This window comes from Anolis sagrei, chromosome 2 (genome assembly GCF_037176765.1).
Source record: "Anolis sagrei isolate rAnoSag1 chromosome 2, rAnoSag1.mat, whole genome shotgun sequence".
NCBI classification, from domain to species: domain Eukaryota; kingdom Metazoa; phylum Chordata; class Lepidosauria; order Squamata; family Dactyloidae; genus Anolis; species Anolis sagrei.
The window spans coordinates 289,936,639-289,950,200 of record NC_090022.1 but is presented as its reverse complement, the minus strand read 5'-3'; the positions used below and the strand labels follow the sequence as shown (position 1 = coordinate 289,950,200).

General features: G+C 40.3%; 1 protein-coding gene across 1 annotated transcript in view; it reads right to left on the bottom strand.

Annotated features, from left to right (window-relative positions):
* LOXHD1 (lipoxygenase homology PLAT domains 1) overlaps positions 1 to 13,209 on the bottom strand; it is a 269,577-nt gene extending 256,368 nt beyond the window's left edge. The window contains exons 1-3 of the mRNA XM_067464668.1: positions 12,397 to 13,209; positions 6,608 to 6,722; positions 1,509 to 1,589 (exon numbers count right to left, since the gene is read on the bottom strand). Coding sequence (XP_067320769.1) covers positions 1,509 to 1,589; positions 6,608 to 6,722; positions 12,397 to 12,784 — 584 coding nt within the window. The 5' untranslated portion in view covers positions 12,785 to 13,209. The remainder of the gene's footprint in view (positions 1 to 1,508; positions 1,590 to 6,607; positions 6,723 to 12,396) is intronic.
* Positions 13,210 to 13,562: the final 353 nt, after the last annotated feature.

Here is a 13,562-nt window from a genome sequence, read left to right as displayed (position 1 = left end):
TCAAACCTGCGACCTGTTGGTCTTCAGTCCTGCTGGCACAGGGGTTTAACCCACTGCGCCACCGGGGGCTCCTTTAAGTCAAATGATATAATTTTAATTAAAAACCATAGTACAAAGGGGCTTAACATATTTTAAATGGTAAGAAGTCCATTTTTTTCATGTGTTTTCTGGGGAGGTAGATTAGGGTAATGGTTTATAGTACTCAATCTACTGTGGTGTTTCATTGCTGTGTTTATGTAGTGTACTCATAGTCTATCATATTGTTTACATACCAATAAAGATTAGAAACAGTTTAAACACAATTTAAAATCTCATTAAGGTTTTATCCAGTCACACATCTTTTATCAGAGATGGACCATAATCTTACAGCAGAAGGTTTTCAATAAATCAGTGGTTCCCAACCTTTTTTTGACATTAGTACCAAAAGGGTTATGAATCATTTTTGGTCAACTTCAGATTCAGCTTGGTTATTTGGGGTGATGATTCAGAATATTGCATTGGATAGATCACATCAGCTCTAGTTTCTGATACAGAACATATGCTATCCAGGAGTCGCCATCTGCTCGCCCACAGAAAATCATATTTAATAATCTAGAGCTGATGTGGTCTATCCAATGCAATTTTCTAAATCAGCACCCCAGAAACAGGCCCAAACACAAAGACACCAAGGCACCCTTGCTTCCGGGCACCACATGGAATGGCTCCTCTCAAGGGGAGGGAAGAGGAGAAGAAGAAGCAGTCAAGAGGTTTGTTGTCACACCTCTCATGGGTAGTCAGCCTCTTTCCTCCCAACATCCCCATTGCCTCAGCACTATAAGAGGGTTTTGCAAAACCAGTTGCTTTTGTTGCAATGGTGTCGTAATGGTGAGGCTGCAGACCATATTTTAGTTCTTGGGGACCACTGGTGGTCCACAGACCACAGGTTGGGAACCACTGCAATAAATGAACATCCTGACCAAGTATGGCCTATTGAAGAGATGGAGACTCAAGAGAGAATGCTAAGATTTAAGAAAAGTGGTAAATTTTCCACTTCCTAAATTTTGGACTTGATCCTAATTATAAAAACTTCACAAGAAGTTCAGAAAAGCCTCCTCAACTGCAATAGAGTCTGGATATGTTACCAGAAGGGGATCCTGGGAGTTATCAAGGAATTTCTCAGAACCCAGTTTGTACCAATGGAGGTAAAGTAAGGACAAAGGCAGGAGGAAGAGAAAGAAGACGAGGGCTTTCTAGTTTAAAAAATGAGGAGGGAAGCAAAACTGAAAAAGTAGAAATCCAAAGAGAGACACATGACGGAGGAGAGATTGCTTTCTTTAGGAATCTCTAAGTCATCCATTGTAACTCTGTGGTCAACCTCCAGCTGAAACTGACCATAATGTCATGCTGGAGAACCTAGAGATTCCAAGAGAGAATATTTGAATCAAATCCACAAAAGCCAAACCCACCAATGCAGAGGACCAACTGTGTCCAAAAAATCAACCTGAATTGTGGTAACCCAGTCCTATTACCTGATCTTCTTTATAGTACCAACATTGTTGGTCCTCACTCGGAAGACATCCGTTTTGCTCCTTTCAAAGGCAGAGCAGCTCCTGAAATCAAAGTGTAATGATAGTGCAATTAACACATGATAGTAACTGTCATACTATTAAGTAAAAGGGTCTGCTTGGAGATCCTGTAGAACAGACATTTCTTATATGTGTCTATGTCTATGACATGGTGATCCACTCGACTCCAGCATGCCTGGTTGTGAGAAATCTTTCAAAACTGCATTAACCAAAACGTGGAGGTGAAATTGTCATGCGACACAGAGAGCAAAAAGGAGGGGAGGTTACCAGTCTGCAGCCAGGAAAGGAGAACAAACAGAAATACTGCCCTGGAGGAAAGGCGTGCCATTTTATCTTTTCTGCAGCATGGAGTAAAACAGAGGTGTTGTTGAGGTTTTTTTTTTCTTTAACGTCATGCATTTTGCAAGGCTTTTAATCCATGAATGCTCTAGAAAACAGCTCACAGGGAAATGCATGCTATTCCATCCTTTTGCCATATCCCATGAACTGCAACATGATCAAGTGAGGAGTGCATCATGTTCCTACTGCTCTTATAGCTATAACACTTCCACGAAAGAGGGAGAAACTGAGAGAGTGGCCAATTCTTATAAATATCAATACTATACTGGTTAGAATAATTGTCTCCTAACTTAGCCAGATAAATTATCTTTTTCTGCAAAGTGATGGAGACATAGGAAACTGCATGGTGGAATAAATGCAGTTTGACACCCCTTGAACTGCCAAGGCAAAATGGTATGGATTCATAGGAGTTGTAGTTTCGTGAAACACCATCACATTTTGGGGAAGAAGATTTCTAAGGACCGTGTCAAGCTACAACCCCCAGGATCCTATAGAATTGAATTATGGCACTTAACAGGGTCTTTAGCCTTCTCTGCAAAGTGTACTGGGGTTTTGACAAACTGAAACTCTTCGGATCCCATAGGATTGAGTTATGGCAGTAAAAGTGGTGTCAAACTGTCCCCAAAGGAGACAGTTTGACACCACTTTCCCAAGTGGTCTATTTCCCAAGCAAGTTGACTATCTTTCTACAGACTTTTGAGGACATATTATTTATGTCCCCTCCCAACTAAACAGTGTGGTGAATTTTCGATTGGTTATTTTGTGTGTGTGTGTATTGGTATTGGTTTATGTTTACAATTGGTTTTTATTTTTTTGTAGTTTAATCACTTTTTAACCTTTGTATTTTGCAATTTCCTATCTCTTTTTCTTGTAACTGTTGTAGGCCACCTTGAATCCCAAGGTAATAAACCACCTCATAGATATCTTGACCAACAATCAATCTATTTGCCCCCAAAGACTGGAAACTTGATGCTTCTATTTGATGTGTGATATTTTGTCTTATATCTGATATAACAGGTTGTATTTTTCATTTGATTTTAGTTGTTAAGGCATAATTTGTTTTTATTTGTTGGGTTGTCGATGTTCATTAATTGTTGTTGTGTTTGGGCACTGAATATTTGCCTTTTATGTTTGGAATCCACCCCAAGTCCCTCCGGGGAGATAGGTTTATTATTATAATAATGCTGCCACATCCTCCAAATTTGTTGGGGTTAGGGGCACAGGACTCCTACAAATGTGAATAACCACAAACCAATAAATTGCTTCTTTTTACTTCTTTAGAAACTTCTAGGTCTTCTGGTATGACTCTAGGGCAGTGGTTCTCAACCTGTGGGTCCTCAGGTGTTTTGACCTAAAACTCCCAGAAATCCCAGCCAGTTTAGCAGCTATTAGGATTTCTAGGAGTTGAAGGCCAAAACATCTGGGGACCCACAGATTGAGATTCTGTGGGATGCTGGCCACAGAAACACATCAGAGGACCTAAAGGTTCTTAGAGAGATGTTCTTTCTAGAAATCTCAAAGTCTTCCAACATGATTGATGGAAGTTGACAATAGAGTAGCACTAAAAGACTAGAGATTCCTTGAAAGTACATTTTAAATAAAATCTGTGAATAATCAAGTCCACAAAAGTAAAAAAACCCAAAGCTGTGTAGGGACTGACTGTAATAACTGTTGTTGTTGTTGTTGCTGCTGCTATTATTACTATTATTATATATGACTCTTTCTACTACTATTTAGTTTCTCTCCTCTTCCTTGGAAGGAAGAAATTTCTTTTTGAGCAGCTCTCAAAAAATATCTGCTAAGGCCTTTCAAGGTATTGGATCGAATATGGCAAACAGGTCTGAAATTCCATGTATTTCCTTTACCATTCCCATATTATTTGGCTTTTCAAGAGTTTCATATTTTGAGTTGCTTCGCTGGGGAAAGAAGCTCTTTTGAAGGCAACATTTAAAACAGCTGCCAAAATACCTTTTGTCGGAGCTGTGGAAACGGAGAAAATGTGGAGTTACGACACAAGATTAGCATATTCCAAAACACATTTGCATCCAAGGGAAAAGAAACAGGCACGGCAAACATTTTGGCTCTAGAGGTAAAAGAGGTTGAATGTGCAACTGCATTATGCACTTACCTTGAGGCAAGTCCCATTGAACTCAAGGAGACTTACTTCTAAGTAAACACATACAAGGTTGTGCTGTTCTTTGTTATGACCAACTTCCCATCCACACTGTAGAATTATAGCAGTTTGGCACCACTTTAACTGCCATAGCTCCATCCTATGGAGTCCTGCGATTTGTAAGTGGGAGTGGCTCACAAAACTACAAATTCCAGAATTCCACAGCAATGAGCTATGGCAGTTAAAGTTATTTCAGCTACATCAAGAACTGCAAGTTCAGGGGCCCGGCTTCTCTAGCTTTCCAAAAGGCCAAATGAGACACAGACGAGTCTAAAGCAAATCAGAGATTTTTTCTCAGTGGCCAAAGAGGGTGGCAGCAGAAAAAGCACTCCAAAGTACTGACTACCTCAATTGTAAATACAGCCATTTTTATTTCATTTGATAGCTATTCAAGAGACCTGTGCCAGCTCCTGATTGTCTCAGAAACTGGATCTGCTTCCTGTTGCCGGGGAATTCCCTCCAACACCATTGCTGGTTGGTCTTTGTTGTGCTAGAAAACTCAAATGAACTGCAATTGGATTATCTGAAGTGTCCATCTGTTTAGAACTCTGCCTCTGAGAGAGGCACAATGGGAAAGGAAAGGATGGGTGGTGAGCTCATGATGAGCTTAATGATTTGGCTGTAGTGGACACAACAAGGTTAGTCCAAAGTATAATAAGTGCTTGAAGACGATGTCCATTTCAATGGGTGTTGTAAGGGCAAGGTGTCATTCCTACAGGTAGCCTAGATCAGTGGTTCTCAACCTTTGGGTCCCCAGGTGTTTTGGCCTACAACTCCCAAAAATCTCAGCCAGTTTACCAGCTGTTAGGATTTCTGGGAACTGGAGGCCAAAACATCTGGGGACCCATAGGTTGAGAACCACTGGCCTAGATGATATCAGGAAAAGCAGAAAACAGACCCAGGACCTATGATGCAAATTCACTCAATGCTTCCCTCTCATCTCCCAGATCATTGTAAGGGAGTTATGGAATGTTTAGACAGCATGCCAAAGTCTCTTCATGAACAGAAGTTATTATAAGATAAGAGCGTGTTCATTCACTATAAGTCCCAATGGAACTGTGTCTCTTAATTCATATATATTTATATTATTTTATAATTTGGGGTCTGGTTTCCTAGTATCAAAACTGCTATAATTTTGCTGTGTGAATACAGCCCAGGAGTGGCAGTAATCCTCCAGCTGTTGCTGATTTGCAAGTCCCAACTGCCCTAGTGATCGTACAGAATGTTGTTATAGTCCAACAACACTTGGAAAGCTACACAATTTCCAGCTACACAATAAAGAGGAAAGGATCAGATAAGTCTCTTTCCTGTTACAATCATAGAGAAGTTCAGCCATCAAAACCAATTTCTCATACATGTCCAAATGTGGACAAAGCAGAGTGACTTATTTGGATTACAGCTCCAAGATTTTCCCAGCATTGTTACAGAAAGAGAAATTTTGGCAACTGTTACCCAAACAAGAGGATCAAATGAATTTGTACCCAAATTGGCATAGTTTGTATAGAGTAGGCCAGAGCCAATGAGTTGGTAGAACAGATAGAGTAGACCAGAGTCAATGAGTTCATATAGAGTAGACCTGTGTATTATACCAGGGATCCATTCCAAGACCCTTAGTGTAATATAGTTCAGCCATCAAGACCAAGTTCTCCTTCATGTCCAAATGTGGATCAAGCAGAGTGGCTTATTTGGATTACAGCTCCTAGATTTTCCCAGCATTGTTACAGAAAGAGAAATTTTCTCAACTGTTATCCAAACAAGAGGATCGAATGAATTTGTATCCAAATTGGCATAGTTTGTATAGAGTAGGCCAGAGCCGATGAGTTGGTAGAACAGATAGAGTAGACCAGAGTCAATGAGTTCATATAGAGTAGACCTGTGTATTATACCAGGGATCCATTCCAAGACCCTTAGTGTAATACGGTTTTTGAATAATCTGGAACTCTATTTTAATTACTCAAAAGGAGAAATGTCTTGGGCTTCTGGCCAAAGCATATCATAGAATGGTTCTGGAGGACTAGAAAATACTTAAGGAAATGTTCTCTCTAGACTTCCAGCATAGTTCTAGGATCAACTTGGAGCAGAACGTCCAGCTGGAGGACCTAGAAAAATGTTTTCTCTAAGAATTTTTAGGTCCTCTAAAATAACTCTATGGCCAACCTTTGGCAGATCTAACCACAGAGTTGTACTGAAGTACCTAGGAATCCCTAGAGAGTATATTAATGAAATCTGCAAATAGGATAAAACATAGTTCTGTAATCTGGTTAGGATGTGTTTCACACTTAAAGAGCTTGCCATAAATCTACTAAATAGAAATAAAATACAAGTCTGAATGGGTACTGTAGATCTGAGTGACAACAAGGGGATTTACTTGTGCATGTGTTCTGCTCATGCTTAAGAAACCCATGCAGGATCCATGCATTCAAAGTGTGCTTCATCTATCTGTGAACCATGATCCTTGGCAACTACATCATTCATAACGGCGTCACAACTCGAGGTCAACAACAAGTGCATGTGATCTCAAAGTACTCACTTGCTAGTCAGATGGGCCTTTGGGGTGATGCCAAATTCTCCAAAAAGAATCACAAAGACATTGGCATCAGTGCCTGCTCCCCGGATATCTCCTGTCACTGTCACCACTTCGTAGACTGCAGGCACAAAAGGATGGAAAAATCATGAACTCAAAGAAAAAATGGATCTTATTGGGTGTATCTACTCAAGAGCATTTCAAATTTTGTATCGTGGCACGTTAGTGTGCTGACTGTAGTGTGTAGGTGTTTCAAGCAGAAGTAACAATACACCTCTGAGTCTATGTGAAATAAGCAATAGCAATGACACCATTAATATCATCAAGCTTAAAAATGCTTGATGGAGAAATGTGAGTGTCATTATCTATTATTCTACCAAATAGGCATTCATCCCATCAATCTCATCATTAAAATAATGAGTGTTTATTAGTGTTAAACATTTTTAATTCTTGCACATATTGACATATTGCTATTCATAAATGGTAAAAATCTTGCAAATGTATTACATTACCTTACAAATCATTTATATATTTAAATATATATATAAATGAAAGCTGGAATGTGTCCAGAGGAGGGCGACTAAAATGATCAAGGGTCTGGAGAACAAGCCCTATGAGGAGCGGCTTAAGGAGCTGGGCATATTTAGCCTGAAGAAGGGAAGGCTGAGAGGAGATATGATAGCCATGTATAAATATGTGAAAGGAAGCCACAGGGAGGAGGGAGCAAACTTGTTTTCTGCTTCCCTGGAGACTAGGACGCGGAACAATGGCTTCAAACTACAAGAAAGGAGATTCCATCTGAACATGAGGAAGAACTTCCTAATTGTGAGAGCCGTTCAGCAGTGGAACTCTCTGCCCCGGAGTGTGGTGGAGGCTCCTTCTTTGGAAGCTTTTAAACAGAGGCTGAATGGCCATCTGTCATGGGTGATTTGAATGCAATATTCCTGCTTCTTGGCAGGGGGTTGGACTGGATGGTCCATGAGGTCTCTTCCAACTCTTTGATTCTATGATAGGATTTCATGAGATATCATTTCGTTATTATAATTTATGTAGGCATCTCTTCCTGGGGGTTGGTTTAACCTCTTATTTGCTAGTAAAACTGAATTACTGTGTTGCAAAATGATGCATGTCGAAAAAGTATGTCACCAACATGAAATGGTTGGAAAGCTCTAATTTATGCCAGATCTAATTCACTTTAACTGCAAGGGCTGAATGCTATGGACTGGAATCATGGGAACTGGTGAGGCACCAGCATTATTTGGCAGGGAAGACTAGAGATATTGTACACTGGATATACTGGATTATATGGCAGTGTAAAAGGAGGCCTAAGAAGTCATTTCTCATTCTTGTCCGTTTGGATTGGCCTCAGCTCCTTCACAGCACACGTTCTGAATCTGAGAGTTTTGTGTGTGTCAGGAGCGACATGAGGAACTGTAAGTTGCTTCTGTTATGTGAGAATTGGCTGTCTACAAGGACGTTGCCCAGGGAATGCCCAGATGTTTGATATTTTTACCATACTTGTGGGAGGCTTCTCTCATGTTCTCACATGAGGAGCTGGAGCTAACAGAGGGAGCTCAACCTGCTCTCCCCAGATTCAAACCGCTGACCTATCAGTCAGCAATCATGCTGACACAAGGGTTTAACTCATTGCACCACCGATATTATATTATATGGGGTATAATATAGATCTATATTTAATAACATCTCTCAAGTGACCAAAAACTACATTTATCTAACATCTACCAATCTCCATGAGTGTTGCTCATGGTTAGCTCAGGTTCCATCTACACTGCCATATAATGCAGTTTCAAAATGCAAATTAAGTACATTGAACTGGATTAAATGGCAGTATGGAGTCATATAATCCAGTGCAATGCAGTTCAATCTGCATTACATAAGTCTACGTTGACCATTATAATGCAGATCATTATAAGGCTTAAGTGTACTTGTTGTAACATAACGTTTTCAAAAACTATTCTGACGTATGCACCGAGCAATTATTTTACACCATCAAAAGTAATTCTAACCAAATAACCAATTAAAAAAATTAGCCTTGATGGGACGCTTTCTGTATACTTTTGGACAGAGCTTCAGGAAAGGTCCATAACAAAACCATGCCTGGACGCCACTTCTAGTTGTTCCCTGCATGTCATGTAACTTTAGCACAAAGAGCTAATGCCCTGCCTCCTACATTCACAAACCAAAATAGTGCTTTGCACCAGGAGGCTCAGAGAAGTGAGCTATTGTCTGGATCCCTTAACGCTTGATTAGTGAGCTAAGTCCAACATTATTTCTGAGTCATCACATGAAGAGTGCCTCTTGAGTCATTTGGTATCCAAACCAGAAGCAAAACCTCCATCTCCTTTTTTTGGAAGCTGGAGAAATACAAATGTCTTGGTTTCATCAAAGTGGTGACAGGCTTCAGTTCAGAAATGGGCAGAATCTAATCTAGAATTTTTACTTTGGAGAAGACAGGCAACATTCAGCTCTTTTTTCTGTAATCTATCCATTTTCACCAATATACCAATGTTAGGGAGCCATTTGACTTGCAGGTGCTCCCAGAAATATTAGATGATATAGGCTTTGGATTCTGGATGTGGAATTGCTCCCAACTTGTAAGCCACCTTGAGTTGCCTTCGGGCTGAGAAAGGCGATAGAAATATTTTAATAAATAAATAAATAATAGCTGTTGTATGGTATGTTTAGGTATAGCAATAGGTTTTTAAATACCTGAATGGATAGGCAATTCTTCTTGGGGTTTTTTTGTGCCTTGAGAATGTCATAATGTGAGACCTTACCTCCCATTCAAGGTATTTGTTCCACAATCACAGAAAACCTGCTCATCCAGGCTTGGGGTTTTTCTCTATGAGCAAACCATGCCTGCATTGGTCAAGGCCCACTGAAATAAGTAATGGCTTGCTACCACTTCATTAAGGTTAAACTCTTGTGCTGGAGGACTGAAAACCGATAGGTCACAGGTTCGAATCCGGGGAGAGTGCGGATGAGATCCCTCTCTCAGCTCCAGCTCCCCATGCGGGGACATGAGAGAAGCCTCCCATAAGGATGGTAAAACATCAAAACATCCAGGCGTCCCCTAGGCAACGTCATTGTAAACGACCAATTATCTTACACCAGAAGCGACTTGCAGTTTCTCAAGTTGCTCCTGACATGGGAAAAAACACTTCATTCTTTGAAGTCAACTGCCTCTAGTTCATCAGTCCATATGTTTGCTTAGAACTGGTATGTTTTTGAGTTTTATACTGTATACTGTATTTTTTTAGTGTTGTTAATCACTTTGGATCTATTTTTAGATAAACAAACTTTATAATAAATAAAAATGTAATATTCATTTGTGGGATTAACATAACTCAAAAAGCACTGGACAAATTGACACCAAATTTGGACACAATACACTTATCAGGCCAACGAGTGACCGTCACTCATAAAAACATGGAAAAACACAGTGGAAGAGACTTAAGAAGCAAAAAAAAAAGTTACAACGCATGTGCAAAACCACATATATAAATGCAAACACACATATATACACATATACACAAATATATATACACACACAAAACACTTATACACAGACTGGGCCACAGCAACGCATAGCAGGGGACGGCTAATCTATATAAATAAAAATATCATGTTCGTTTGTGGGATTAACAGAACTCAAAAATCACTGGACAAATTGACACCAAATTTGGGCACAATATGCTTATTAGGCCAACAAGTAACCATCACTCATAAAAATATGGGAAAACGCAGTGGAAGGGACGTAAAAAGCAAAAATAAATAAATAATTTACAATGCATGCACAAAACCATATATATACACACACAAAACACAGACTGGGTCACAGCAACGTGTAGCAGGGGATGGCTAGTAGTATATAAATAATAATAACAACAACCACAATGATCTAAAATATCTGGTAACACAAACACACAGCACATGGCATACTGAAATGACTGATAGGCCACCATGTTGGGCAGTTCTCCTCCAGATTTAAAGATGTGCCACAAAAGAAGAGGAAGTGCAACTGTGAACCAAGTTTTAAAGAGTTCATCTACGCTGCAGAATGAATTCAGTGTGACACTACTTGAACTAAGAAGGCTCAGTGTTATGGAATCATTGGAGGTGTAGCTTTGGTCCTTAGCCATCTCTGCCTAAGAGTGCTTGCGCAGCCCGTTTAAAGATTTATATGAATATACAGTTTTCTATATATTCTCACTATCTGCAATGTCTGTCACGGAGCATCTATTTTAAGTCACCAAAATACGTAGTGACCCTAAAGCTTCATGTTCAAGAGATAAGTTGTGTGATGTGTCTTGACAGACCCACTGAAGTAGAATAGAACTGCACCCCACAGGCAGGATGAGTATATCCAGTTTTCCAATTTTTTAATTAACAAGAATAGAAGACACCACAAAACCTTAACCTCCAAGAAGCCAAGAGGACCAAAATTTAGGAAACGATGGATTACAACACTTAGCAGTCCCCTAGCAAGCATAGACTTTGGGAGTTCCAGACTGAAGACAACTATTCTAAGTGCTGTCGAAGGCTTTCATGGCTGGAATCACTGGGTTGCTGTGGGTTTTCTGGGCTGTATGGCCATGTTCCAGAGGCATCCTCTCCTAACATTTCACCCACATCTATGGCAGACATCCTCAGAGGTTGTGAGGTCTAATTCCACAGTGTAGATGGATTATCAATCCTCACAACCTCTGAGGATGCCTGCCATAGTTGTGGGTGAAACATCAGGAGAGAATGCCTCTGGAATATAGCCACACAGCCTGGAAATCTCACAGCAACCCAACTATTCAAAGCTCTGACGAAAACACAGATACACACTAAAATAACATAGCAATCCTAAATTACTAAGTTGAATATTTTCTTGGCAGGTTCAGAAGAGCTATTTGAACAGTTGAATAGCCTATCCCATGTGGTAGTAGACCTCTCCTTCTTAGAAGGTCTTTAAACAAAGGTTGGTGGGCCTTATTTCAGGAGTGTGTTGATGATTATGTATTGCTACATAACTGAGGTTTAGACTATCTCCTTCCAGTCCTATGCTTCTATGATTCCAAAAGCATGAAGAAAGGCCTAAGGGTTGAGATACTACATCAGGTTGCATAATATGAACATAATATACATTTACACACTCAGACAGGAATCCCATTGCTTACTGCTACCTATAGCATAAACATTGGATCAATTGTTGAATGTTGGGTCAACACAAAAATAATTACAGTAAATTCAATGGGTAAAACAAACCAGATCATTTCATGGCTGAGTCAGAATGTGACCAAGAGTCTCCATCATACACTCAGGGTACATCTACACAGTAGAATATAGGCAGTTCGACACCAATTTAATTGCCATGGCTCAATGTTACAGAATAATGGGAGTTGGAATTTGATTCTTCTTCAGTCTTCTCTCCCAAATAGCACTGGTGCCTCACCAAACTACAACTCCTATGCTTCATTGCATTCAGCCATGGCAGTTAAAGTGGTATCAACCTGCATTAATCAGTATAGATCAGGCATGGGCAAACTTCAGCCCTCCAGGTGTTTTGGACTTCAACTCCCACAATTCCTAACAGCTGGTAGGCTGTTAGGAATTGTGGGAGTTGAAGTCCAAAACACCTAGAGGGCCAAAGTTTGCTCATACCTGGTGTGGATGGATCCAAATCCAGTTCACCATACCAGTTCTGCACATTTCTCAATAATGGAAACATTATTAAAACTAGAGCTCTGCTTGTTATGAATAGCAGCTTATTAGCTCTCCACACTCACCTTTTTTCTTGTTGTACTCATCTTCCGATTCATGGGCCGAGTCTGAATGGTAATCCCGAAGCTCCTGTTCGTACATCGCCGCAAAGTTCTCGTCGTCCTTTTTCTTTTTCTTGTCTTTGCTCTTGGATTTCTTGTGTTTCTTCTTCTTCTTCTTTTTCTTCTTCTTTTTCTTCTTCTTCTTTTCTCCATAGTCATCGTCTTCGGTCTCACTACCACTATACTCTTTCTTCTTTTTCTTCTTCCTTTTCTTCCTCTCATCACCACTCCCTTCTTCCTCCGATGTAGCCCTTGGTTTCTTCTTTTCAATCACTTCTTCTATCACTTCCTCCTCCTCTTCTTCCTCTTCTTCCTCCATTTCTTCATCTTCTTCCTCAGATGATCTATACATCTTCCTGGACTTATCACCTGCTCTTTCTCCTCTCTTTCATTATATCATTCAGGCCCTCATTGCAATTTTTCTTTTGGGGTTTCTTTTTCAACAGCAAATCCTCTAGTTGATGCTCCCTTTAGTTGCCTTCTTTTCCAATGTTCTTGCTCACTTCTAACTTCTCCGCATCTGTTTCTGTCTCTTCCTTGATGGTTGTGCCTTAGTTTTTCTCTCCTCCTCTGATCAAAAATCCCATAAGTTGAAAGTGCCCTTGCTTGTCTTCCTCTTTTAAAATTGCTCCTCCTTTCTCCCCTTGGCTTGATCAAATCCTCTTTTCCTTTTGTATCTTTCGTTATCCCTTTCCACCAACTTGTCTTCTTTTTCGGGCCCATTACTTATTCATTGACTTGAGCGGAGCGTTTCCTTCTTCTTCGGCACCTTTTTTTTCCAAAGAGCTTTTGCTCTGCTTAGACTCAATCAGGCAAAAAGGCTACGGTGTCATACCTGGCCAATGGTAAGCAGTCTCCTTTTCCAAATGTAGGTCAGGAGGGAGAACGTCGTGAAATGCTATCTTAGGCCTTAGACTTGAGCGGCGGGCAAACCTTATCCCGCTTTGTTTCTCAGAGTACCAACCGCAGCTTCTGAAAGCTCAGAAGGGGGAAAAGTTACCTGCCGTTCCTTCGGTCAGGTGACAGCAAGACAGACAGTGAGATGAAAAGAGAGAGACCCATCCAGCTACCTTATCTGGCTGGTCTGCAGTTGCCTCTCCATTATTCATGGCACCCAGGGTCGCTTTACA